General features: G+C 39.1%; 1 protein-coding gene and 3 long non-coding RNA genes across 7 annotated transcripts; 2 read left to right on the top strand and 2 right to left on the bottom strand.

The window, feature by feature from the left end:
- The first annotated feature begins 2,876 nt into the window (after positions 1-2,876).
- LOC134216743 (uncharacterized) lies at positions 2,877-3,835 on the top strand. Its single transcript, XR_009980807.1, has 2 exons — positions 2,877-3,009; positions 3,106-3,835. It is a non-coding gene; the product is annotated as an uncharacterized LOC134216743 (long non-coding RNA).
- Positions 3,836-7,093: 3,258 nt separating this feature from the next.
- On the bottom strand, positions 7,094-9,333 carry LOC134212599 (uncharacterized). 2 transcript variants are annotated; one of them, XR_009979304.1, is made up of 6 exons: positions 9,097-9,333; positions 8,758-9,039; positions 8,465-8,666; positions 8,299-8,381; positions 7,940-8,232; positions 7,094-7,398 (listed from the first exon to the last, which is right to left on the bottom strand). It is a non-coding gene; the product is annotated as an uncharacterized LOC134212599 (long non-coding RNA). The 2 variants fall into 2 exon arrangements; XR_009979303.1 differs by having other exon boundaries at positions 8,299-8,666.
- Positions 9,334-14,525: 5,192 nt separating this feature from the next.
- LOC134212600 (uncharacterized) lies at positions 14,526-15,799 on the top strand. The gene is made up of 3 exons (XR_009979305.1): positions 14,526-15,155; positions 15,213-15,353; positions 15,416-15,799. It is a non-coding gene; the product is annotated as an uncharacterized LOC134212600 (long non-coding RNA).
- A 5,714-nt stretch (positions 15,800-21,513) lies between these two features.
- LOC134212597 (uncharacterized) lies at positions 21,514-26,499 on the bottom strand. Of its 3 annotated transcripts, none has more exons than XM_062690597.1 (3): positions 26,329-26,499; positions 25,938-26,255; positions 21,514-22,336 (listed from the first exon to the last, which is right to left on the bottom strand). In XM_062690597.1, exons 1-3 carry the CDS (start codon positions 26,365-26,367, stop codon positions 21,899-21,901), a joined length of 795 nt encoding a protein of 264 aa, XP_062546581.1. In that variant the 5' UTR covers positions 26,368-26,499; the 3' UTR covers positions 21,514-21,898. The 3 variants fall into 3 exon arrangements, with proteins under 3 accessions (XP_062546581.1, XP_062546583.1, XP_062546582.1); XM_062690599.1 differs by lacking the exons at positions 25,938-26,255; positions 26,329-26,499 and adding exons at positions 22,692-23,172; positions 23,258-23,316; XM_062690598.1 differs by lacking the exons at positions 25,938-26,255; positions 26,329-26,499 and adding an exon at positions 22,692-23,247.
- Between the last annotated feature and the right edge of the window lie 447 nt (positions 26,500-26,946).

Here is a 26,946-nt window from a genome sequence, read left to right as displayed (position 1 = left end):
CAGTTAAAAAGCATTGCAGTTAAATGACTTGCAGTTATCGAACGTCTACTGTACTAATGTATTGTCTGTTTCCTTGGTAACAAAACGCGCCGACCATTTTTTAGGCACTATCAAAATCGTCGCCAACATCTTTATTCTAAAATTATGTTAGTTTTATTACACTGCCAAAAATATCTATATAAGATATATGTGTCGCCGTTATAAATTTTTGCAATAGCTCCACCCTAATATAATCGATATAGAACCACACATAAATTAAATAATTGCTAATTCGAGACCACACATAAAGTTTATTTGGATATATATTTTATAAGTAGTTGGCGTGGAGAATGGTTATGTGTGCGCTGATATACATCATAAGTTAAATCTATGGATTTTTGCCAATAAATATGTGTGGATTTTTAGTAGTGTAGTAAATAATGTCAATCTGCATTAAAAACAGGGCTCAATTTTGGGAAATAATGTGATTATTGAGTATATAAAATTTTGTTCACAGTTGATTTGACAGATCTTATGGCCATTTCTGCTGGCGACGATTTTGGCGTCAATTTGTTTTGCGACGATTTCAAATCGTCGCGGCCGATAAAGGCTACCTTACACCTCGGGAAAATTTTCCGCCGGATTTTGATCCCCGTGCATTTTAAGTGGGGCCGGGATTTTGATTTTCCGTGCCCAAATCCCGAAAACATCGCATATGCAAAAATACATAGGGAAAAAATCCGCCAACCAACTTCCCGAGGTGTGAGGCTACCTTAAGGCTGCCTCACACCTCGGGAAAATTTTCCAGCGGATTTTGAGCCCCGTGTATTTTAAATGGGGCCGGGATTTTGATTTTCCGTGTCCAAATTCCGAAAACATCGCATATGCAAAAATGCATGGGGAAAAAATCCGCGAACCAAATTCCCGAGGTGTGAGGCTACCTTTAAGGTGGGAAATTGATAATATGGTATCTTTTCGGACGATGAAAAATGATGCGTGGTTTAGAAAACTCGTTTATTCGCGTCCGACCGTTACTATGGGCGAGATAGACGATTGCACGAGCCAAAAACTCCATATAAAAAAAGTAAACATTGCCCTCATGAAACTTCACTCCCCATTTGAACACGGGTAAAAAAAATTGTCTTGTGACGTCGGGATGCAATGGTTCATACAGTATCCCCCGCTTATCCGGACCTCGCTAGTCCGACGACTCGTTAGTCCGGATCTCGCTAATTCGGAATTTTCCGGATTAAAAAGTGTCAACACCCATTTAAACACATTATGCTGTTAGTTTTCAAATTTGTGCTATGATTTTGTTTTGGTTCATTTGTATGGATTTGACAGTCGGATTAACGAGAGAAACCTCGATAGTCCGGCCATACATTTGTCGGATCAGCGGGGGGATACTGTACTTGTGTTCGATTTTTTCAAATTTCTCACCTATTTCTTGAACAAGGCCTAACAAACAGTTTTACACCACGCTTAGTTCACTTTACCTATTTATGGGTACTTGATTCACCCATATTTGGGTACATCATAGATATGGGTGAAATATACCAATAAAATCAGTAAACTTCACTCATAATGTTTGTCAAACCAGCTTTACCTATATATGGGTAAATCAATTCACCCATATTTGGATGAAAAACAAAACATTTTCATTCAGTCGAGAACATCATGGACACCAGTGTGTCCTCGGCCGTGTTATTTAATTCTCCTTTGGTCGAAATGCTTGCATTTAAAGATGGTTTTCTTCTTTACTGGTGAGTATTTAACTAAATAATGAATATCTATGGCCGGAGGCACTTTATTTATATATATTCTTTCGTAATTTCAGATTTTGTTTCCGTCCGGCTTTGACCACTGGGAAACTGCAGCTGGCAGAAATGGAATCAGGGAAAATTCGTCCTGCATGCAACACAGGAAATTTGGATAGAAAGTGGATTTATGGCGACGGCCAGAACGAAGCGAGAGATGTCAATCCAAATGTACGCTGGACCGCATATCCACATTCGTGTTTTTGGTCAACAAACAACGTATGGGAACATCAGCTGCCCAGAAAAAGACGCATCATTAACAATATTAGAGGCAAGCCAGAGTAAAAGCGACGAGCGATTTTCATCGGAACATCTCCCAGATGTATTACTTAACACAATCTATTAGAAAATGCTTAATCAGCTCCTTGTTCCATTGTAGTGCACCATAAACATAATTAGCAAGAATAAAAATGATTTTCATAACATATTTCTATAACATTTTTGTTTGATATTTTGATAAATCGGAACAAAAAAAATAATTCTGAGTCTCTAATAGAAAATACCCCAGGTCAAAGCTCGAAAAAGTACCTAAATTTGGGTAATATTCACCTATAAACTGTTCATATACTGAAACACCCAAATATGGGTAAATCGTAAATCACCCATATCTAGGTATGTGCACTTTTTGGGGAATTTAGGTACTCTTCACCCATATTTGGGTGAACTGAAGTAAGCGTGACTAAACAAAAAAAATTGACGAAAACACACTGAACATAAAACAGACATAATCTATACACGCTCATTTTTTTCTACTCAATAGTGAGTACACGGATAAAAATTAAAAAGCTAAAAAGATTAAATTTTAATCTAAAACCATATTTCTAGACTGAATTTTGAATAGGTCGTAAGTAACAATTTTGGATATTTTGAGCTGATTACGTCATGAGAAAGACAATATACAGTTCATTTTGTGAAAAAAAAATTGTACCAATATTTTAATAATTTAATAAAATATTGCTTAGAAACATTTCGACGTATTTGACAAATCCTCCTGTAGAAAGAAAATCGATCATTCGACCTTATGTCAAAAAAAGCCTTTTCAACAAAAAATGCGGATATTTAAAATTCCGTGTATACGACCTTCTGTCACAAAAGGTCGCATGAACAGAAAATGTCAAAGAGTAAATAAATGCACATAAGACTCTTTGTCGACAGCCTGCAATTTATTGTTTATTAAATAGCTATTTTAAAAGTGAATTAAATACATTGTAAGGTAAGTTAATCCAACGAAAAATCAGTTAGTATGTGAGCTATAACTACTACCTATCCAATTTTGCAAGAAAATAATGCTGTCTAATTCTTGTTTCAGGAGGTATGCAGCATGTTGGAGGACCCGTTACATTATAATAATTATAAAGCTATACCTTCGTTTCGCAACCTCATCATGTAGTCACTATATGTTGAGGAATAATCAGCCAAAAGTCTACTCCTGGTTCTAGATCCAAAAACTACATCCCCAGTAATCCAAGGAGCGATGAAAGAACCAATAATGTGTGGTGAGACCTCTGCAAGAACCTGCGGTATCAATGCGAATAATTGTTCATTCGATGACATCATCGCGCCTGGTATTTACTAGACCGTTTAGACTAGACCGATAATCAGCCGCCATTTCCATTGGCCAAGGCTAGCTTAAGATCCATATCAGTGAATATTACCACTATTAACCCACCATGAGTTTATATCGAAGGTGACGAAATCGAGGTGGTTGATGAAACTGATTTCCGCCAAAACCGATACCAGCAGAAAAGCTCGGGGACAAATTGTGGCAGTAAATCTTACTTCTTTTGAGCTCGGCAAGACTCATCGATAAATTGTTTCAGCTGTTAGGGGAAACCTGGACGCTGTCAGAATTCCAGAATCACCCGGTGAAAACGGTTCTAGATACGACGGCTACAAGAAAACGATATGGACGAAGCGGATCAATCAGGTGGAAGGTTTTGGCGATGGCAACGCGTACATATGAACCGAGTGGAATGGAGACTCCGACCATAGTTCTGTACTAATAAACTATTGATTGATGTAGTATTGTTTGTCCTGTTTATTTAGTTTATTCTTTGGCGATATTGTGGCATATCACTACTATATTATCCCGAATCCATCCTGAAAATACTAGGTACAGCAAATGCATTCTATCGCCAAAATCGTATTTTATGCCGATTAAAGTCGGCATGCCGTTTGCCCCCAGGAAACGTATCCGATTACAGCTTTCATCAAGTATGATGTTCTTGCTATAGAGCTCTAGGTTTTGAAATTTTTTAGCTAAAGCTCTCGAGGAGTCGATGTTATCTATATCAGGTATTTAAATACTTAAATTTAGACCTTCACCACCAGGCCACCACACTTCACTGATGCAACTAAATGTAATACATATTCTTATGAAAAAAGATATGCCGCTGAAAATAATATCGGAATAAACAATGAAATGCAGGTACAAACCTTTGTTACCCAATAATACTATAGGTATATATCGAGAATGCTCTCCACCTGCATTCCTACTCTGAATATTCAATGAATTTCTTTCAAATGAGTCTGAAGTTATAATTTAAGTAAGTATTCATTGATTCGGATTAGATATTGCGATTGGAATGCGATCAATTGGAATGAGCTGATAATACTCGCCTCATTCAAAACGTTGTTGATTTTTATTTTGGGACCAATAATTTGAAAAATAATATAAAATTGTTAAAATGCTTCATCCATACTAAGCCTCAGGACGGAAATGTTGGAAAATGTAATGCCAGAAGCGGTATTCTGATCGAGAATCTGGCTTAATTGGAAAGATGGAGTTTTTACACTAATTCCTTACAATATCATTAAGTGGATATTTTTTCATAGATTTCTTGACGAAGGCTAATGATGACATTCAAAATTGTTTTGAAAGAAACACAGCTGAACAATTTGAACATGGTATTGCCTATGTTGATTTTAGTTTTAAGGAATATATTTGTTCACACTGTACTTGCTATAAGGGGGGGCTCTCTGGCCCTCTGGAAGGGGGGACTCCGATGCAAACGAAACAGAAATTTCTGCATAACTCGAAAACTAATCAAGCAAATGCGAACCAAATTTGGTATGTGAAGGTTTTTAAAGGCGAGAAATGTATCTATGATGGTTTGAGACCCTTTCCCGCTTAAAAGGCGAGGGTTTCCATATTATGAAAATGTAAATTTTGAAAATATTCAATTTTTGGCGAGACGAAGTTTGACTGAGCTGCTAGTTCATAAATGTTTGGTCATTAAGCAAGATGGAAGAATAGGAAACAAAAAATAACATCATCCTGGACCTTCGAAGACTGCAGCTGTTAAGTTTGAATATAATAATATGATATTTATATAAGGGAAATGTGTTCTTATTTTGGGATTAATCTTATTCTAAAATCATATGGAGCTGGGTCGTAAGTACTTCTTCAATCATCAACCGGTCGGATCTATCAGGTCGCATGAACATACTAGTTGACAGAACGACGAAACATTACTAGTCGAAAGTAACATGGGGTCTGATTTTAGGTCGCATCGATTAGGTCGAATGTTCGCACAAATTTACAAAAAGACTTAAAATAGTATTTACCCAAAAAACTAAGTTTTTAACAGTAAGACCTGATGATTATGAACTACAATTTAAAATATCAATTTTTATTAAATTTTCCATGTGGTATTTGAATGCTTTCGATCCTTTTGTGAAAATTAGCAATTGATTTTATTTCAGGAAACTTTGAACATCGATTTCTCTGATTCATGTAAATTGCACATAGGACCTATTCAAAAAGCACTCTAGATTTGGTCTATCCACTCATTGGAATGCTTAAATTGCAATAAGCTATGAACAATTATTTCAAGTTTAATCATTTGAAATGATTATTCGATGTATAGTCTAACAAAGATTCAATGCGTTTTATACAGATTTTTGTTTTACAAAACAAAATAAAAACAATTTGGCATTTCGACCATGGCATGAAACTAAAAAAACTGGCGACTGGCGACTACATCTAATGTTTTTATTGAAATCATTGCACATTTAAACAATAGTAGCATATAGTAGTGCGGTACTAATCGTGGAAAAGGTAACACGGTAGTCATTCGTGCTCTAGGACTCTTTGAAGAACAAAGTTTCACCCCGGACATCGCAATAATTATTATGCGGCTGCAGATGGAATGGCGTATCCAAGAAGAACGATGAGGAACTGTACTATGTCGCTGTCCATTGCCAATTTGTTTTGATTGAACCTCAGGTTGAACGGATGTAAAAATTCCAGGATCGACGACGGCATCACCAACTGCAAACGAGGTGAATAGATAAACAATCAGCATCAATAAGGGAACGACGAAAATTTAAAGCTACCTACGAAGCAGAACAAAATAACCGACGAGCATCCATCATCCGTTTCTAACTTCGTTTTAGTAAGGTTCCGCCTCGGGTTCCGCTTATCGAACTACCGCCGATCGCCATCTTTATACATTGGATTAATCAGAGTAAAATTTCTTTTGGGGCCATTAAATTTTTGTACGCCATACAGAGCACCACTTCTATTTTTATTTTACAGATAAATTAAATGCGAATAAAAACATCCCGGATAAAAAATATCATTGAAAAACCATATTTTTTACTGTTACTGCACCATTCAATTCAAAATAATTACCATTGAATGTAATGGAAATTTTACAATAAAATAGCTTTAGAATTTATGGTTTTGCACGATAAAATGAATGGTAAATGGGACTTTTACAATAAAAAATAGGGGTTGTTATGTATCTTTACAATAAAAATTTCGAAAATTTTCCATACAAAATTCAGAGCAAAACAATTGATTTTACGGTTCTTCAATGGGATGATTTCTAAGGACGAAACCATAGAAAACAATGTGTTTTAAATGTTTTTCCTTACTTCTTTTTGTTGTCTTACCATAAAAGTACAATAGGATTTAAAATAAATTTCACTCCAGCTTTACAATAGAAATACAATACAAATATAATACAATTTAGAATTTTACAATTTATTTTATAAACAAAGAAAAGACATTTCTCGTGAGATGCATGAAAATGATTCACATCTTTACAAAACTTCATTACACTTTGTAATATTGAATTGATATTTTAAAGTGCAATGATACTTGTAATGATGAAGAACATTGTTTGCATCGCACGAGAATAAATGTTCATTTCTTCTCTGTTTATGAAATAAATTATAAAACACTAAATTGTATTGTTTGCTTCTAATGTAAAACTGGAGTGAAAATTATTTTAAATCCTATTGTACTCTATAGTTTTATAAAAAATGTAAATTTGTAATTATAATTCATATTCAATTTTAATTTAATAATTTATTTTATTTATTTTTTAATTGAATTTAAAATTATTTTCAATTTACTTGATTTAAAATTTTAGTTAAATTTAATTTTAATCTAGTACGCAGCCTTTCAATAAAAAAAATCGTTAAGTGCGGCTTGGCTTTCCACGAGTATTGTCCAGTTTGGTACGGTGATGAATTCCTTACGAACGAAGCGTGTTGCGGAGTCCAAAGTATGTACAGTTTCTAGTCACGATTCGTCTTAGAATTCTTCGGGCTCATGCTGCCAGTGTTGAATTGGTCCCACTAAACGGCGATGCTATAAAGAAAAATAAATAAAATTAAAACATATGAACACGTGGAAAATAAATCTAAATAAATAATAATGTATTAATGAATCATTTACTTTGAGCATACTTATGTATCTTTCAGACTACGAGCTATATCACTTGATAAAGTGTAGCTTGACACCGAAGTTTTCATATATTATTTTCACTGCAAAACATCACATGTCAAAATTCTCTATATCAAGTAGTTATAGTAGGACTTACGGCGGCAAACTAAGTGTTAACTTTCTGAAATCAGTATGGTGCAAGGCATCTATAGTTCGATTTCTTGAAATTATGCACCTTTATCGAAAACGTAATTGGTAGGCGTAGTTTCAAATGGTTCCAAATAGTTTTTCGTCAAAAGTTCTTAAGAAAACTAGTGTGAGATGAGTTCCACCATACACATTTCTGGCGGTAAACTTAATGCTGTTGCTTATGCACCAGTATGTTAGCAACGGCGGGTAGTAAACCAGGCATTGCTTATGTTTAATAAAATAACGACATAATACATAATTGTAATGGAAAGTTCACCTTGAATTAGCCGAATTGTCGGATGTGGCTAACGATCCGGGGCCGAGCTCAAAAATTGAAGATGCTCAAAAGCCAGTAGCCATCGTTGTCGCGAGATGGTGGCACCAAATACCGGTGTCGGACTGGTACCGAAACGACACTCGCCACAAAGCTTTCGAGTCGCTGTTGATCTCGCTACCAAAGACGTGTCTGCTGGTGGCAACGACTAGGGTTACTGTCGTGTTTGTGACCGGTGATGTTGTGACGGTATTTCCGAACGAAAAACTAGCATATGCAGACGATGCAGACGGCTCCTGAAAATAAAACAGGTTTTTTCAGTAACATCAACGGCCAAAAATATTAGTAGAATATGGCTTTACCGTGGAAATGCTGGGGATATACTTTCGAATGGCGGAGTTGCCGTAATAGGAGTGATAGTGCTTGTCGTAGTGGTAGTGCAGTTCTAAAAGATATAGGCGGTAGGAATTGACTAAAACCGAATTTCGGTGTCGCGGAGGAAACACCGAAAATAGGTTTTGCCGTTACCGATGTGGCGCCACAATCCAACGCTCTTCCGAAAGAGAATCCAGTAGGGGTCATTGTCGTGGATGCCGCTGCGGTTGTAGATTTAAGAAATGCAACTTGTTTCGAAAAAGAATGCACCAGCAGTCGGAATGTTGGTGATGTTGAGCCGGACATTGCTGCAGAAATGATTCCAATCAATGAAACAGCCGCGTCGTTGTTCCAGCTGTAGGTGATAGGGGTTAAAAAGTATTAATCCAGAACCAATGCCGAAGGTTAGAATAGACGGGCTATGCTCAACGTGTTTTGCGGGCTACCTGACGATGTGTTTGTCAAAATAGCATCGAGAAACCTCTTTTGGAGCGTCATGTCTGGATGTCGACGCCAGTGATTAAACTTGGAATAAACGAAGCCGTTTTTGTTGTGGTGACCGTTTATTGGCGAAGTTGAGAAACCAAATCCAGAAGGTGTCATCAGAGGTGAAACTGATGTATTATTAGTCGCGGGAAAAGCGTATGCAGGAAGAGCATTTCGGACTTTGGAAGCTAAACGTAGCGTTGTACGTCGGCTTGGTTATGGCATTCCGAAGATAAATTGTCCTGTTGATATTAATAATAGTTAGCTTAATTTTACCGGTTTTGGAAGTTCAGTCTTACCTCGGCCAACATCCTTGATAGGTTTACTCTGGTTCCCTAATCAAAGCTGCAATTTTGCTCGGTTTGGAGACGGATACTTCCGATTCCTTTTCGTCTACCTTATACCTCGCCTTATACCGTCACTTTGTCATAAAATTGTCACTTATGCGATGTTTATTTATATAAATACTTCGAGAAACGCGAACAGCGAAGCCAAAATGTCCAATCGAGCAATGTAAACAAACATCACCATTCTGTACTAATTCGGTGGTAAGTATTGTAATCAACATCACTGAAGTTATCGAAAAGTTTGAAAAGTTAAATAAATCAAAATTTCCAAGAGTTTTTATTGCATTTTCGTATAAAGCATTGCATTGATTATTATTTGATTATGGTTATATTCCAATGGTGTCAAAGAAGGCTGGGCATGCTGTGTTGAAGGGTGACGATGTGATGTGAAAGTGGGTGTCGCCCACCAGGAGACGAAAGGTTCAACCAACATATTGACGTAGGACTTACGTTTTTCTTTACTATGCTGGGTGTCATTTAATTTTTTTTTTTAAATCGGGGGAATTTATTTTTAAATAATGTTCTTCTCCAATGACTCTACTTGTAGCTTGGCCTGCTTTTCAACTTAGTATTCTATTAGCATTTTCTCAGTTATTAATTGAATGCTTTTCTATGCCCACCATTACATTGTGTCTTGTGTGGCAAGTACAATGGATACACTATGTCCAGGGCATTGAGAACGTTTTCCACCCGAAAACATCCTGGACCGGACCGAGAATCGAACTCGCCATCTCCAGATTGGAAATCCTACGCGTTTGCTCGCAAAACTAACTGGACTAATGATAACTATTGTTATGTTATTGTTTTTAATTGTTATTTCATCAATATAATAAATCAATGAAATATTCTAAAATTGAATATTTTTAAACCTTAAGCAGGTTTTTCTTATAAACGAAGTCAAAAAATGCATTATTTGTTTAGTTTTTGATCCGCAAAACAAAACATAAGATAACAATAAAAATATAATAGAATATATCGGTAACATTAAAATTTATTGTGCTCTTTAAGTAAGTACAATAAAGGTTTTTTTCTACCGTGAAAATTTTACATTTTACGTACAATAGATTGTATTGTTTGACATACAGCCTATAGTATTTCAATGGTTTAAACCACACAAGGTACTGTAAATTTTTATCCGGGATGCGATGCCAAAACTTAATAATTTAACTTGAGCCAAGAGACAACACAATTAAACCACGAGATATGCTGTAGCAATAATGTCAAGTTCCAAGATTAGTATTGAGGGCTTGCTAAGCAATTTCGAGATTATATTTCAAGAAAGCATTTCAATGCTTAAAATCAAGATTAGTTTATAATCCTTGAAAATATTAAAAGTAGAAAAAGATTGAAAAGGGATACATTAAAAGCTAACTAGATTTTTCATTTTTCTCCGTGTAGTTTTGTATTGCCGTCTCTTTTTTTCCCACAGAAATTCTACTCACTTTTGAAAAAAAGTGGAACCACTCAAAATTTGAGTAGCTCCACTTTTTTTCAAAAAGTGAGTAAAATTTCTGTGGGAAAAAAAGAGACGGCGATACAAAACTACTCACCGGTGAGTAAAATCAAAATGAGCGTGTACAAAGCAAAAGTACACACTCATTCGAAATCAGTGCATTTGATTCAAAATTATACTACAACTCGGCCATGCCTGACTCCAGATCGTCTCGATCTCAAATGACAAACACACACACAACATAGAAACATAAACACATATGTATTGCCTTCTCAATTTTGTAGTTATTTATTGTTGTTTCGAATCAGAGCCACTATCGTCTTCGCTATCGTCTGCGTCACGCCATAATCAGCCCATTTTTTCATGTGCGACGATTCTATTATGCCATCATATGGTAACTGTCCATTTTCGATATCCCTCACAACGTATCTGTCATTTGGAAGAGCCTCATGTATACGGCATGGACCTTTAAACTTGGGAACGTACTTTTTGTTGGTACCAATAGTTGTACAGTAGCCGTTCGATAACTGCAAAATGTTTACTTTTCAGTTAACGAATGCCGTTCGATAACTGCAACGCATTCTAGACGTCAAACGGTTGTCAATCTACGTCAGATGCAATAAAAGTGCATCTAAATGTGCAGCGCAAGTAGCTGTCATTGAGTTTGACATCAGTTTGAAGTTTAGTAGTCCGATAACTGCAAAACTGTTGCAACTATCGAATTGCAGTTAAAAAGCATTGCAGTTAAATGACTTGCAGTTATCGAACGTCTACTGTATCAATATTTCTAATTACAACGTAATCCCCTTTAGAGAACGCAATTGGAGCTTTATGTTTTCTCTCGTGTAACTCAAAAGTACGATTCTGAGAAAGTGTTGAACGCTCTGAAGCGGTTTGTCGCAACGATTCTAAGTCCCTTACGAAATCGCAATTACCTTCATTCATCTTATCGTCAAGAAATTCAGAAAGCACGTCCACGTCGCGACCACGCTGCTGGACTCCATTCAGAAGTATACTTGGTGTCTGCCTGGTACTCGAATGAATAGAATTGTTCACAGCTTATTCTACTTTCCCCAACATTGTACACCTATCCGAATGTTGCATAGATTCCGTTAATTTAGCCAACATAGTCTTGATGATGCGATTCACTCGTTCTACCTGTCCATTTGCTTGAGGGGAAGCAGTGGCAACTTTTACATGCTCAATATTGTTGTCTAGAAGATATGAACTGAACATGCATGGTTAATTTAACAGAAAATTTGTGGTTGTTTAAAAAACATGGCGTAGTCTACAAAATAGTAACCGTTACCATGGAAAAAAGATATTTTAGATACAAGATAAACATTGTCGCTGTCGTCGCTGTCCGGAACATCTTTTGCTGGCGAGGATAGGGGATCTAAATGTCAATGAAGGAAAAATACATACGATTTGACAGTTCGGTACCCAACATGTTTTGGACAGCAGAACAAAGGGAACGAAGCGACAATCTTTATCTTGTAACTAAGGGTCTGTCTCATTTGGAGAATTAAACTGAAATTAAACTTAAAAGTGACATTTCAATAATAATTAAATAACCCTGCTCGCAGAGCAAGATTACTTTTGACAGATATCGAATCATTTTGCATCGATGTCTTATTGGAATTCCTCGGCAGCACCAGCCATTCTTAATACCGGGTTATTTGCCAATTTTCGAACTGTCACTTTTAAGTTTAATTCTCCAAATGAGACAGAACCTAAAATATCTTTTCCATGGATTTTTTTTTCTGTGTATAGTCTTTAGCTGAGACGAGATCTGCAAAGACCAATGTTATGAATTTTATACAGGTTCGGGCGAGAGAGCGCAAACGTGTTCGTGAAATGTCGGAATCAGTTACAGTGTTCGTTTCGCACGACGACGGCGGTGGCTCGGGTGTCGGAAACAAAAGAACAGTGACGTCAAACTCACACCTCATGAATTAAATTTGGTGTGAGTTTGACGTCAGCAATCAGCTGATCAGAAATGTTTACACTTTTTGAGCTACTAATACGAACAAAAGGCACGCTCAACCGGACCTGTATAAAATAAATGACATTGTGCAAAGATGGCTTTCTTTTTCCTTGTTTTGACACTTGTTCTTCTTTTCATCACAGTTGATCATCAATGGACCAATCAATAAGCAAAAACTGCCGCTATGAAATGAGCAGATTGCGCCACCGTAGACATGTTCTGTCAAACACACACGAATAGAAATATGCGTATACAGTGCCGCCGTTGTTTTGATGCGGTGAGTGCAAAATGAGTTACCTTGATTGATCCATTCTCAACTGTTCCCTTGAGTGTTTCACCTAAATCCCGGGTAGAATCTTCTGAGCATAATAAACATGTTTGCAATTTACGAATTTGTAAACTTATTTTTATAAAGATTTTCCTATCGGAAATAAAACATGTATTTATAACTGTTCAATAATAATCTGTCCGGCTATTGTAGAATACTTTTCAAAGTGAAAAAGTACTCGTAAAATAAAATCATTCGGAATACTTTTCGAGGGATACCAATACTTTCACACAAAAAGGTGCTGGTTGCATCTGACAATTCGCGACAGCGCTTGCTGGTTGCAGATGAAGTTACATTTTTTCCTCTTTGCAAGTCCCGTCCCAGGTCTTTAGTAGAAATACTAGAATAAGAGATCGGCAAAGACGCCATCTTGTTTCCAATCGAACCGTCAAAAGCGGTTCCAAATCGACTTGTTTACTTTTTTCATCCATAAGAGTCAAGCAAAAAGATCAAGTGATGCCAGTATTGTTTCCACTATATCACACATTTTCATACGTTGCCATTTCGACAGTTTTTCACTCCGCCGGTCTCTGGTTATAGGGTTGCTATTGCGAGAAACGAGAAAAATTCTAATTTTGCGGAGCAAAGAAGAAGAAGCAGACTGTGTGTCGGAAACTTCAAAATGGCATGCACTGTACGAAAAGTGTTGATATTTCTTGATATCAAGAAGATTCGAGAAACCTAAAATGTTTCAAAATCACATAAATATATGACAAAATACCTTTAAAGTACCATCAAACTTGTTTAAAAAATATAGCGGCATGTCACACTCGTTTAAAGTTGCATATTCTCATTGATTTTAATAAATCAACATTCACACCGAAAAAATAAACCAAAAATTTTTTCCGTGCAACAAGTGATTTGACGTTTGCGGAACAGCTTTCCGACAGTCGACCGTCGGACCCCGGTTCGAATTTTTCAATCTTCTCGCAATAGTCTTTAGGGGTCGTTCAAAAATGATGTCGCAGGTTGTAGGGGGGAGGGGGTCTAAGATTTAGTGACAGTACATGTACTAGGTATACAAGAAACCGTGACAGAGGGGGGGGAGGGGGTCTAGAAATCCCAAAAAGTAGTGGACGTCATATTTGAATCGCCCCTTAGCTGGGTGGTGCGGATAGAATCGATTTGGTTGTCAAAGTGAAGCCAAACTTTTCTATTGTGCCGGAGCCAAACATTGAAGATTGTGGTTATGTTCGTTTTAGATCTTATATTGATAAGTATTGTTATTATTTGGGGAAAAAATAAAAATAAACTTTGTTTGAGTGTTGCATTCTTTTTAACAAATATATTCACATTATACTAATGACACACTGGTGGTATTCGTACCATGGTACAAGTTGTACCACTAGTGTGTCACCTTGTACCATGCTGGTACAACGTGGAAAACCATGGTACAATATGTACTAGGGTATATAACCGTGGTACTTGTACCATCAGTGTGTCTTTAGTATTATATTTCGAGTGGAAAATGAGTAAAGGCTCCGTCAGACGTTGCAAGCAAATCACTTGTGCGAGTTAATGATTTCTGGGAGCACTTTTTGTTGCAGTCACACGTAGCAGCTTCTCAGTTTCTGCAAATGTCAAATTTGCTCTCCAAAAACGCAAGCCAAAAACGCAAAAACGCAACAACAACAAAAATTTGCTCTCATGCAAATTTACTCGCAGTAAACACTCGTTTGGTGGTCACACATAGCTGTATGAACGTGCAACAATTTTAAACTTCCGAAAATGGTGACGTTTTTACAAAGTTCGCGGATTCGAGGAAGAGCCTGAAAAAAATACATTCAAATTGAATTTTTAAGAAAATGAATCGCAGACGTGTACTCTTGGCCACTGCAGCTGCATTATTGCTGGAAGACGAAGATGAACCGGTGAAGAAAAAAAGGAAAATTTGGGCGAGAAATTTTTATTTTCGTGGAGCCAGTAATCCCTACTTCCACACTTTAATGGCCGATTTGACGAATGAGGGACCCGATTTTTTCAAAAGTTTTGCGCACATTTCCCTGGATGATTTTAAATTTTTGTGCCAAAAAGTGCATTCTCGAATCGAAAAACAGGACACTCATATGCGCATAGCTATTTCTGCCGAAGAGAGGCTCGCAATAACACTTAAATTCCTAGCAACCGGAGACAGTTATGGTACACTATCGGAGTTGTTTCGTATATCACGACCTTCGATAGTGGAAATCGTACCAGAAGTATGCCAAGCGATTTTTGATGCCCTAAAGGAAGACTACTTGCAAGTAAGTCCAATAATAAAATTTCACTTGAGCAACCCATTGATATTCCATATGTATAAGGACCGATGGTTTTTCAAGCTGCGTTAACGTATACGTCTACATTACTCCATTTGATGCTGGGTACCTTGCGTGAACGCGGCGTTACCGCAGCTTAAACAACCGCTACGTGCATGGTCATCGGCCCTAAGACCGCCTTATCAGGTACATCTATATGATGATAGTTTTTCTTGTTGTCCTTGCAAAATGTAGTGGTTCTATTACAGAATGAATACTGTTCGCGTGACTTCAAAACAAAATGCTGCTGTGATCCTGGAATGCCATCACTATTTTGACTGATGTGACCACTCCATATTGCTCCACACAAATCGAGTACACCATTGAGATTCAAAAGATGTCATTGTAATTATTGATTCATCGGAAGTTTTTCGGTGTCCATCAAAGTGTTATAAAGGGTTAAACGCTATGCTATGATTAAAATTCCACACAGGCGATGAAGTTGAAGCCTGCGATGCAGCATTCTTTTCGACCCTTTGTACAGCTAGGCAACGTTTTGAATTACTAAAAGCGTGGCAGCTTCGATCGATAATGCTATGTAGCAGGTTGATATGAAAACACAGGCAATGTCTATTGTATTTAATTATATGAGGCCATCCAACTATCCGGTAGGCAATGTACTTTGTATTTCTACTTTGTCTTCGATGTATTGATGACTAGTCCAATTTGCTTAGCTTAACGCCCTTCCCAGTAACTTTACTAGTTTATTCAACTCATCCCAGGCCTTTTACACCTCATCCATGGTGGTTCCACAGCTTGACCGTCGTCGACTATGTTTATTCTGTTACCTACACCTTCGCTACCACCGTTCAATAATTCTTTGAAGTGCTCCTTCCATCTGGCTGCCAGCATAGTCTTGGCTGTCAGCAAATTTCCTTCTCGGTCATTGCGCATGGCGGACACTGGCACAATCTTGTGCCGCAGCATGCGATGCAGCAAGTGTGTACAGTTCGGCTTAGAAATCCTAGCGCATATCCCAGCCGGTATCACGGGGTGGTAGAGCTAAAAGTGGCTGGGCAAGAGGCTAAGGACCACGCAATGGAGTCTACTTTATTCATGCACAGATCATCCTTTCATTTATAGGTTAACACTTTTCTTACAAAGGATTAAAAACGAATCTGGTCTCCAGATCAATTGCTCTAGCGTTCAGAGTCCCCGGCTGCGGATATATCCTACGCCGACGAGATGAATTGAACATGATTGATTGCTGTAGGGTTCCTTCCTGGTGTAGTTGACCTGGTAGACTATGAAATTTTCATCCAAGCTTCAAAATGGTTCCATAGATCCATCAAACAAGCTTCATAATCAATTTAGTTTGGTCAGAACTGAGTGGAAAATTATTCGCATGGGCGGAGATGCATATACATGATTGAAGGGGAAAACGCAATGGATTGCGGCAACGACTAGCGGTTTGTTGAAGGATTTGTACTAAAAAATTCCGCATCAATGCCGCTACGAACGATTTAATTTCAATTATTAAAATAAACTTTAAATTAAATTCAACTTAATTGATTTATTGCTTTCAATATATCAGAACAGTAGGGATAATGTTACTCGAGGTCTTGAACGGAAGTTTCTCCAGGAATTTCATAACATCCTTTAGAAATTCCTCTGGATGCTCAGTAGTATTATTATTTATTTATTCAAACTAAGGCTGGATGGGCCTGTGCAGTAAATAAGAGCAGTCTCCATTCAACTCGGTCCATGGCTGCACGTCGCCAGCCACGCAGTTTTCGAAGGGTCCGCAAATCGTCCTCCACCTTGCTCGCTGCGCACCTTGCCTTTTTGTGCCCGTCGGATCGTTGTCGAGAACCATTGTCATTGGGTTATTTACCGACATTCTGGTTACGTGCCTGGCCCACCGTAGTCTTACGGTTTTTGCAGTGTGAACGATGGATGGTTCTCCCAACCGCGGTTGCAACTCGTGGTTCATTCGCCTCCTCCATGTACCATCTTCCACCTGCAGCCTGCCATAGATAGTACGCAACACTTTTCTCTCGAATACTCCAAGTGCACGTTGGTCCTCCATGAGCATTGTCCAGGTCTCGTGTCCGTAGAGGACTACCGGTCTAATTAACGTGTTGTAGATAGTTAGTTTGGTACGGCGGCTAACTTTATTCGACCGGAGCGTTTTGCGGAATCCAAAGTACGTATGATGTTCTGCCATGATGCGTCTCCGAATTTCTCTGCTGGTATCATTTTTGGCGGTCACCAGTGACCCCAAATACACGAATTCTAATACCACCTCGATTTCGTCACCACCGAAACAAGCTCTTGGTGGGTGGCTAACATTATCCTTCGGAAGTTCGTCCAGAAATTCTTTCGGAAGTTCGTCCAGAAATTCCTTCAGAAGTTCCTCTAGGAATTCCTTCAGAAGTTCCTCTAGGAATTCCTTCGGAAGTTTCTCCAAGAATTCCTTCGGAAGTTTCATTCGAAAGTTGCTCTAGGGATTCCTTCGGAAGTTCCTCCAGGAATTCCTTCAGAATTTCCTCAAAGAATTCCTTCAGAAGCTCCTCCAAGAATTCTTTCGGAAGTTTTTCTAAGAATTTCCTCCGGAAGTATCACCAAAATTCCTTCGGAAGTTCCTCCAGGAATTTCTTTAGAAGTTCCCAAAAGAATTCCTTCAGAACTTCTGGACGAATTCCTTAAGGAACTTCCGTACGAATTGTTTCGGAAGTTCCTACTGGAATTCCTTCGGAAGTTCCTATTGGAATTCCTTCGGAAGTTCCTATTGGAATTCCTTCGGAAGTTCCTACTGGAATTCCTTCGGAAGTTCCTACTGGAATTCCTTCGGAAGTTCCTACTGGAATTCCTTCGGAAGTTCCTTCAGGTATTCCTCCGGAAGTTTCCTTCGCAAGTTCCTCTAGGAGTTCCTTCGGAGATTCCTATTGGAATTCCTGAAAGAACTTCCGAAGAAATCCCTGAAGGAACTTCCGGAGAATTTCCTGGAGGAGCTTCCGGAGAAACTCCTGGGGAAACTTCAGGAGGATTTCCTGGCGGAATTTCCTGAAGGAACTTTCGAAGGAATTCCTTCGGAAGTTCTTACAGGGAATCCTCCGGAAGTACCTCCAGGAATTTCTCCGGAAGTTCCTTCAGGAATTCTATCGAAAGTTCCTTCAGGAATTACTTCGGAAGTTCCTCCAAGAATTGCTGCGGAAGTTCCTGCAGCATTTTTTTCGAAAGTTCCACCACGAACTCCACCGGTAGTTTCCTTCGAAAGTTCCTCCAGCAATTCCTCTAAAAGATCTTCCAGGAACATCTCCAAGGATGCCTCCGAAAGTTTCCTTCGTAAGTTAGTCTGGGAATTCCTCCAGAAGTTTCCCCAGCAATTCCTTCAGAAGTGCCTCCAAGAATTCCTTCAAAAGTTCCTCTAGGAATTCCTTCCAAAGTTCCTCCAAGAATTCCTTCGGAAGTTCTTCTAGGAATTCCTTCGGAAGTTCCTCCAGGAATTCCTTTAAAAGTTCCTCTAGGAATTCCTTCCGAAGTTTCTCCAAGAGTTCCTTCGGAAGTTCTTGTAGGAATTCCTTCGGAAGTTCCTACAGGAATTCCTTTGGAAGTTCCTTCAAGAATTGCTGTGGAAGTTCCAACAAGAATTGCTGCGGAAGTACCTGCAGTATTTTTTTCGAAAGTTCCACGTGGTTCCACCACGAACTCCACCGGAATTTCCTCTAGGAATTCCTTCGAAAGTTCCTCCAGCAATTCCTCTAAAAGAAGTCTTGGAGAAACTTCGGGAGGAATTCCTAGAGGAACTTTTGAAGGAATTCTTGGAGGCACTTCTGAAGGAATTGCTGGGGAAACTTCTGGAGGAATTCCTAGACTAACTTTTGAAGGAAACTTTCGGAGGCATCCTTGGAGATGCTTCTGGAAGATCTTTTAGAGGAATTGCTGGAGGAACTTTCGAAGGAATTCCTAGAGGAACTTCCGGTGGAGTTCGTGGTGGAACTTTCGAAAAAAATGCTGCAGGAACTTCCGCAGCAATTCTTGGTGGAACTTCCGTAGCAATTCTTGGAGGAACTTCCGAAGCAATTCCTGAAGGAACTTTCGAAAGAATTCCTGGAGTAACTTCTGGAGAAATTCCTGTAGGAACTTCCGGAGGATTCTCTGTAGGAACTTCCGAAGTAATTCCTTCGAAAGTTCCTTCAGGAAATTCCGCCAGGAAATCCTCCAGAAGTTTCCCCAGGAGTTTCTCCGGAAGCTCCTCCAGGAAATTCTCCAGAAGTTCCTTCAGGGATTCTAATAGGAATCTCCGTAGGAACTCCTAGAGGAACTTGCGAAGGAAACTTCCGGAGGAATATCTGAAGAAACTTCCGAAGGAATTTCAGTAGGAACTTCCGAAAGAATTCCTACGGAAGTTCCTTCAGGAACTCGTCTAGAAGTTCTGAAGGAATTCTTTTAGGAACTTCCAAAGAAATTCCTGGAGGAACTTCCGAAGGAATGTTTGGTGATACTTCCAGAGAAAATTCTTAGAGAAACTTCCGAAAGAATTCTTGGAGGAGCTTCTGAAGGAATTCTTTGAAGAAATTCTGAAGGAATTCCTGGAGGAACTTCCGAAGGAATCCCTAGAGCAACTTTCGGAGGAAACTTCCGAAGGAATTCCTAGAGGAACTTCTGAAGGAATTTCTGGACGAACTTCCGAAAGAATTTCTGGACGAACTTCCAAAGGACAAAGTTAGCCACCCACCAAGAGCTTGTTTCGGTGGTGACGAAATCGAGGTGGTTGAAGAATTCGTGTATTTGGGCTCACTGGAAACCGCCATAGATGATACCAGCAGAGAAATTCGGAGACGCATCATGGCAGGACATCATACGTACTTTGGACTCCGCAAAACGCTCCGGTCGAATAAAGTTAGCCGCCGTACCAAACTAACTATCTACAACACGCTAACTAGACCGGTAGTCCTCTACGGACACGAGGCCTGAACAATGCTCATGGACGACCAACGTGCACTTGGAGTATTCGAGAGAAAAGTGTTGCGTACTATCTATGCCGGCTGCAGATGGAAGATGGTACATGGAGGAGGCGAATGAACCACGAGTTGCAACAGCGGTTAGGAGAACCATCCATCGTTCACACTGCAAAAATCGTAAGGACTACGGTGGGCCAGGCAAGTAACAGGAATACTACAGGAATTCCTTTGGAAGTTCCTACAGGAATTCCTTCGGAAGTTCTTATAAGAATTCTTTCGGAAGTTTCTACAGGAATTCCTTCGAAAGTTCCTACAAGAATTCCTTCAGAAGTTTCTCCATGAGGTTCAGCCAAGAAATCCTCCAGAAGTTCCCCCAGAAATTTCTTTGGAAGTTCCTTCAGGGATTCCTTCGGAAGTTCGAAAAAAAAACTTGCGAAGGAAATTCCAATAGGAACTTTGCAAGTTCCTCTAGGAATTCCTTCGGAAGTTCTTCCAGGAATTGCTTTGGAAGTTCCTACAGGAATTCCTACGGTTGGTACTCCAGGAAATTCCGCCAGGAAATCCTCCGGAAATTCCACCACGAATTCCTCCGGAAGTTTCACCAGGAATTCCTCCGAAAGTTTCTTCAGGAATTCCTCCGGTTCATTCTTCTGGAACTTCTGGAGGATTTCCTAGCGGAACTTTTTTAAGGAACAGGAATTCCTTCGGAAGTTCCTACAAGAATTCCTTCCGAAGTTCCTCCAGGAATTGCTTCGGAAGTTCTTCCAGGAACTCCTACGGAAGTTCCACCACGAATTCATCCGGAAGTTCTTCCAGGAAGTTCCGCCAGCAAATCGTCCAGAAGTTCCACCAGGAATTCCTCCAGGAACTCCTCCGGAAGTTTCACCACGAGGTCCTCCGGAAGTTTCTATAAGAATTCCTCCGGTTCGAAGTTCCTCTAGGAGTAATGGAGTAATTCGACATGCACTTAAACACTAAGGATACGGGTAACGCTACAATCAATCTAATAACTGGTCGCAGTGGCACACCCATAATACTGGTCGCAGTAGCATCACTTTCATCCGTTACCACAGATATTGATTTGGGACTAAACACTATCTCTTAGATGGAAGCAATGCGCACTCTCCAATAGTCGAGATCTGTCCTGACCTCTCATAGGTACCACGGGAGGTTTTGGGATTGTGTGGGAGGTTGTAACAGTAGGAATCGTTTTGGTTGAACATGAAACACAGAAAGAACTAGAAATACAAAGTAGGAAAGGGACGAGCCTGGAATTGAACCCACGACCTCCTGCTTATAAGGCAGAAGCGGTAGCCAGAGCTCGTCAATGTCACAGTGGCACGCCCGAACAGAAAAAAAATATCAGTTTATTTTTTTATAAATTTTATTAGAGTTTCGTGTGTAAAGCAAGTTTTAATAGGTTTTAACAATGTACGAGATGAGCCTGTCTCGGGCCAATAATGATAATAACAACAAAAAAAAAGATTGTTTCAACAAAAATTAAATTCTCACGGTGAGCTTTAAGGTGGACATATTAGCCGTTCTCTCTTTCCTGTCAGAAGTCCCAGTGACTGCTGTCGCCACTTGATACAGTAAAAAACTGGGCCATACCAGCAATATTTTCTTTAACAATTATTAGATACGTAGGAACAAGGTAAAATAAAAAAAAAACTTATTCATCGTCTAGCAGTCGTATTCCGCCGCTCTGTAGTGCTGGGCATTCCATCCACTGTCATCTACCGCCACAAAATTCACTTTAAGAATAATTAAATAATGGGGGAAAAATCATTCATCATCTAACCATTCTGTCGTGCAGATCATGTCTTCTACCGTTTCCTCATTATCATCGTGTGAACTCGCTTCTATCATTAGTCTGGTCGATTCTGCTAATGACTTAGCTATGTATAACTGTATGTTCAGTTTTGTTCTCTCCGCTATATTTGGCTTCATCATATCTAGCGATGACGCTACATATTCGCCAAATTGCTGATAACGAGATTTGCTGCCCGAGATTTCATACATGAGCGTTGTCCAGCATTGACGCCGTTCATCGTCAATGGCACTTCTTTTCCGCTTTTGAGTTGTAACCGTAGGCGTAATGTTGCTTGCTCTGGACGAAGACGCATGTGTTATCGGTGATGGAGTGTATGGAGAGGAATTAATATTCGAAATGTGCGTGGATGACACGTCAGGAATCTCGATAATTTCATCCTTACAACTTTCCTGTAGAATAAAAAAGAAAAAAATAATATTTAATTAGAAAACTTTATTTTTTTTCAGACCCCCATGACACCAGAAACATGGTCAGACATTGCGGAACAGTTTCAAGTTCAATGGAATTATCCCAATTGTATTGGCGCACTGGACGGAAAGCATGTTTTATGCAAAGCTCCCCCCAATTCAGGAAGCTCATACTACAATTATAAAGGCACATACAGTATTGTTCTTATGGCCCTGGTAGATGCTAACTACAGATTTCTCTATGTAAATATTGGAGCAAAAGGATCTGCCTCGGATGGTGGTATTTTTTCCGTATGTGCGTTCAATAATGCGATGGAAAATAATGCCCTGAACCTACCAACTGATAGAGTATTGCCTGGTCGTGCATTACCAGTTCCATTCTGTATCGTAGCAGATGATGCATTTGCTGCTTCTACCCGTTTAATGAAACCCGTAGCAACTAGAAATTTATCCATGATTGATCGTGTTTATAATTACCGCCTCTCTCGTGCTCGTCGTGTTTCGGAAAACGCATTTGGGCTTGCTGCTATGCGTTGGCGTGCTTTGCGGACAACAATGGAGCATAAACCGGAAAATATCATAAAGATTGTGTCTGCCATATGCGTACTTCACAATTTTTTCATGAGATGGAAGAAATCTCTTTATGCCCCTAAGGGATCAGTGGACGTCGATGCTGATGGTATTGTTCAACCGGGAGAATGGAGAAACACTGGTTCAATGATGGAACTGCAACAGTTGTCCCAGCGAACGCCAAATAATATTGCAGCAATTCGTGATGAGTATAAATCATACTTTGTTTCACAAGTTGGTGAATTGTCCTGGCAATATACAACACATTGATACTGTTTTTAATACATTTTTTCCTTTCAATGCAATAAAGTACTTTTCTTGGAATTATCTTACCATAGCTTATTGTTAGGTATATTTAAAGTGCTGAAAGAACACTAAGCTCGAGGCGGCAATGTCCCAGGGGGGATTAATGTCAATAAGAAAATGAAGAAAATGATCTTATTGGCAATAAGCTCTATGATTGAAAGGGCTATGTTTATGCCAATGCTAAAGTAAATATATAAATAGAATAATCCACACTATCGCGACGCAGTTGCGACTTCAGGAATAGGAAAAAACTAGATTGTTGGGATTTTCAGCTGTGATTACAGTGTCGACCCGATTTTGTCACTCCCCGATTTTTTCTACCCCCGATTTTGTCACGTTTTCGATCCGATTTTGTCACGCCAAAAAATTTTGAAAATTTTAGTCATTCTTTTTATTTATGTAAATAATTCCGCAAATAACATTGATTTTCATTATTTCACCGCCTGTGGTTTATTATAAATCCTTTGTGGGTACCTGTAAATGATTTAAAAGCTTTTTCGACAAGAAATAACGGGTGCCAGTCACGCATTTTACTTTTCAAGGCATAAGCTGATATTTGTGAAATGAATTATTGGCAGTGGCTGATTTTCTACCCGCCGCTGTAACATCCAGGTGCTATTGTATATGTGCAAAATAGCCAGCATGAGTTAACCACCAGAAATTTGTATGGCGAAAGACATCTAACGCAGGTTTTCTCAACAGCAGAAACTTTTCACTGAAATCTATTTGGTACCAGTTATGTAGAAAGGTGCCCGCTTTTACGCCTACTGAATATTTTTTCGATTAAGTATCTTATTTGCGAGAAATTAAACCTTAGATGCTTTTCGCCATACTGATTTCCGAAAGTTAACTCCTAGTGTACCGCTGTAAGCATGCTCAAAGCAGGCGATTCATTGAAAATATTTTTTTTCCGATTTTGTCACCCCAAAATTCACCAGGGGGGTAATAAAATTGGGATATTACTATATTATCAATGAATCGCTTGCTTTGAGCGTGCTTACAGCGGCACACTAGGAGTTAACTTTTGAAAATCAGTAAAAGGCATCTAATGTTTAATATCTCGAAAATATGCACCTCAATCGTAAAAATATTTGGTAGGCATAGTAACGGACACCTTCCTACATAACTGGTACCAAATAGTTTTTCGTGAAAAGTTCCTACTGTTGAGAAAACCCGCGTTAGATGTCTTTCGCCATACAAACTTCAGGTGGTTAACTCTTGCCTGCTATTTTTACATATATGTATATATGTATATATACGTTAGCGCCTGGATACGGCAGTGGCAGGTAGGAAACCATCCACTGTATCTGATTCATTCAGTAGAAAACCGAATTGGGCGACTAGCGAAGTTGGATTTGTCTCACAATCCATATGTTAAACCTAATTTCGGAAGTGGTGCTTTGAGCGTGCTTACAGCGGCACACTAGGAGTTAACTTTCGGAAATCAGTATGGCGAAAGGCATCTAATGTTTATCATCTCGAAAATAAGCACCTTAATCGAAAACATATTTGGTAGGCGTAGTAGCGGACACCTTCCTACCAGAGTGTATGTAATTAAGAGTGGCGACATGTGCCGCATTTGACAGGTCTCCTGCTCGTTTGGAACGCGATTTTGTATGGGAATGACAGATGAATTTTGTTCCAATTCTGACAGTGTCGCCACTCTTAATTACATACACTCTGCTTCCTACATAACCGGTACCAAATAGTTTTTCGTGAAAAGTTCCTACGGTTGAGAAAACCCGCGTTAGATATCTTTCGCCATACAAACTTCAGGTGGTTAACTCATGCTGGCTATTTTGCGTATATACTATAGCGCCTGGATGTGACAGCGGCGGGTAGAAAATCAGCCAATGTCAATAATTCATTGATGATACAATCACACCTGAAACTGTTCACAAATTATGTAACGCTGTAATGAATTATTGGCAGTGGCTGATTTTCTACCCGCCGCTGTCACATCCAGGCGCTATAGTATATGCGCAAAATAGCCAGCAAGAGTTAACCGCCAGAAATTTGTATGGCGAAAGACATCTAACGCGGGTTTTCTCTAAATAAGAAACTTTTCATGAAAAACTATTTGGTACCGATTATGAAGGATGGTGTCCGCTACTACGCCTACCAAATATTTTTTCGATTAAGCTGCTTAATTTTGAGAAATCGAACCTTAGATGCCTTTCGCCATACTGATTTCAGAAAGTTAACTCCTAGTGTGCCGCTGTAAGCACGCTCAAAGCAGGCGATTCATTCGAGTGAGCGAGTCTGTTCTAGCTGTACAACTTGTACAATACAAATTCAATCATTCATTCAAAAAGTGTTGCGAGAGGAAGAAAACATAAGATTTGAAGCTTGCTTCGTTAATGAATCGCCTGCTTTGAGCGTGCTTACAGCGGCACACTAGGAGTTAACTTTCTGAAATCAGTATGGCGAAAGGCATCTAAGGTTCAATTTCCAAAAATTAAGCACCTTAATCGAAAAAATATTTGGTAGGTGTAGTAGCGGACACCATCCTCCATAACCGCTACCAAATAGCTTTTCATGAAAAGTTCCTAATTTTGAGAAAACCCGCGTTAGATGTCTTTCGCCATACAAATTTCTGGCGATTAACTCATGCTGGCTATTTGCGCATATACGATAGAGCCTGGTAGTGGAAGCGGCGGGTAGAAAATCAGTCACTGCCAATAATTCATTATATTTATTTACTCACCAGAGAATCGACATCTCCCGCCTGGGAGACCTCGCCAGCCATGAAAAGACACGCTTTATAAAATTCCCAGCGGGGAAGCTGCGACCCACCAGCACTTCCGCTCTTTGCTTTCTTTCTATAATTCTGCATGAAAATTGTTCTCAGCGACCGCATTTTTTCTTTCACTGCATCAATAGGCAAATTAAGTATATTTGCCAGCTCCTCCGTAGCCTTCATTTTCGAATATTTGTTTATATAAAATCTGTCTGCCTTCCTCCAAAGACAAGGCCTAGCTTCGAGCTCACGAATTAGTGAATATGTCGCTTCGTTAGTCCATACCTGCAAATATAATTATATTTGTATTTGTATCTATTGAATAATACGGTACTGCTTATTCTAGCTGAATATTTACCCTTTCAACTGCGGGATTCTCAACATTTACAAATTCCATCGTAGACTTGAAATCCAACAAATTCAGATCCAACAAAAATCACAAAATACTCCGATTCACTTTTGCGAGCGAAAAATTTGCTAGTGCTGCATTAGCAAACGTAAACAGTTTTTTGGGAGCTGCAAATTTTGACCGTTAAGGTGTCACACAATGCAAGCGAGTGTTTGCTTGCAAGTTGACATTTATTTGCATGCAATCGCTTCCATCGTAGTCAGACATTGCAAATGTCACTTTCTGAGAGCAAAATGCTCGCTGCGAGTGATTTGCTTGCAACGTCTGACGGCGCCTTAAGAATGTAACTAAAATGCACTCGTTACGAGATTTCACGAGATTCAGCAGCTGATTGGAGCAGGAATGTATGTAAACCATCGTAAAGTCATGTAGAGTCTCGCGCATTTGTGAGCCTTCATGCAGCATGGAAAGAGAAATTCGAAGAGCGGGAAATGTTTGACAGCAAAGTAACTGCAAAATAATTTTGCTTATGGAATTGATTTCAAAATATCCCGCTGCTCGCTTGAGAGCACAAAAGCGGCTCTATCCGCAGCACCCAGGTCTTTAGCACCCATTTTGAGTTATTGG

This window comes from Armigeres subalbatus, chromosome 2 (assembly GCF_024139115.2).
Source record: "Armigeres subalbatus isolate Guangzhou_Male chromosome 2, GZ_Asu_2, whole genome shotgun sequence".
Lineage (NCBI taxonomy): Eukaryota > Metazoa > Arthropoda > Insecta > Diptera > Culicidae > Armigeres > Armigeres subalbatus.
Note: the sequence above shows the minus strand (reverse complement) of the source record. Positions and strands in the feature narration are given on the sequence as shown.

Bases quoted from the DNA above. Each gene is read 5' to 3' on its own strand.
- LOC134212597 (XM_062690597.1), bottom strand. From the start codon at position 26,367: ATGGAATTTGTAAATGTTGAGAATCCCGCAGTTGAAAGG. The intron at 26,256-26,328 runs GTAAATATTCAG...TTATATTTGCAG, and splicing joins AGAATCCCGCAGTTGAAAGG to GTATGGACTAACGAAGCGAC. The intron at 22,337-25,937 runs GTGAGTAAATAA...TTTATTCTACAG, and splicing joins CGGGAGATGTCGATTCTCTG to GAAAGTTGTAAGGATGAAAT.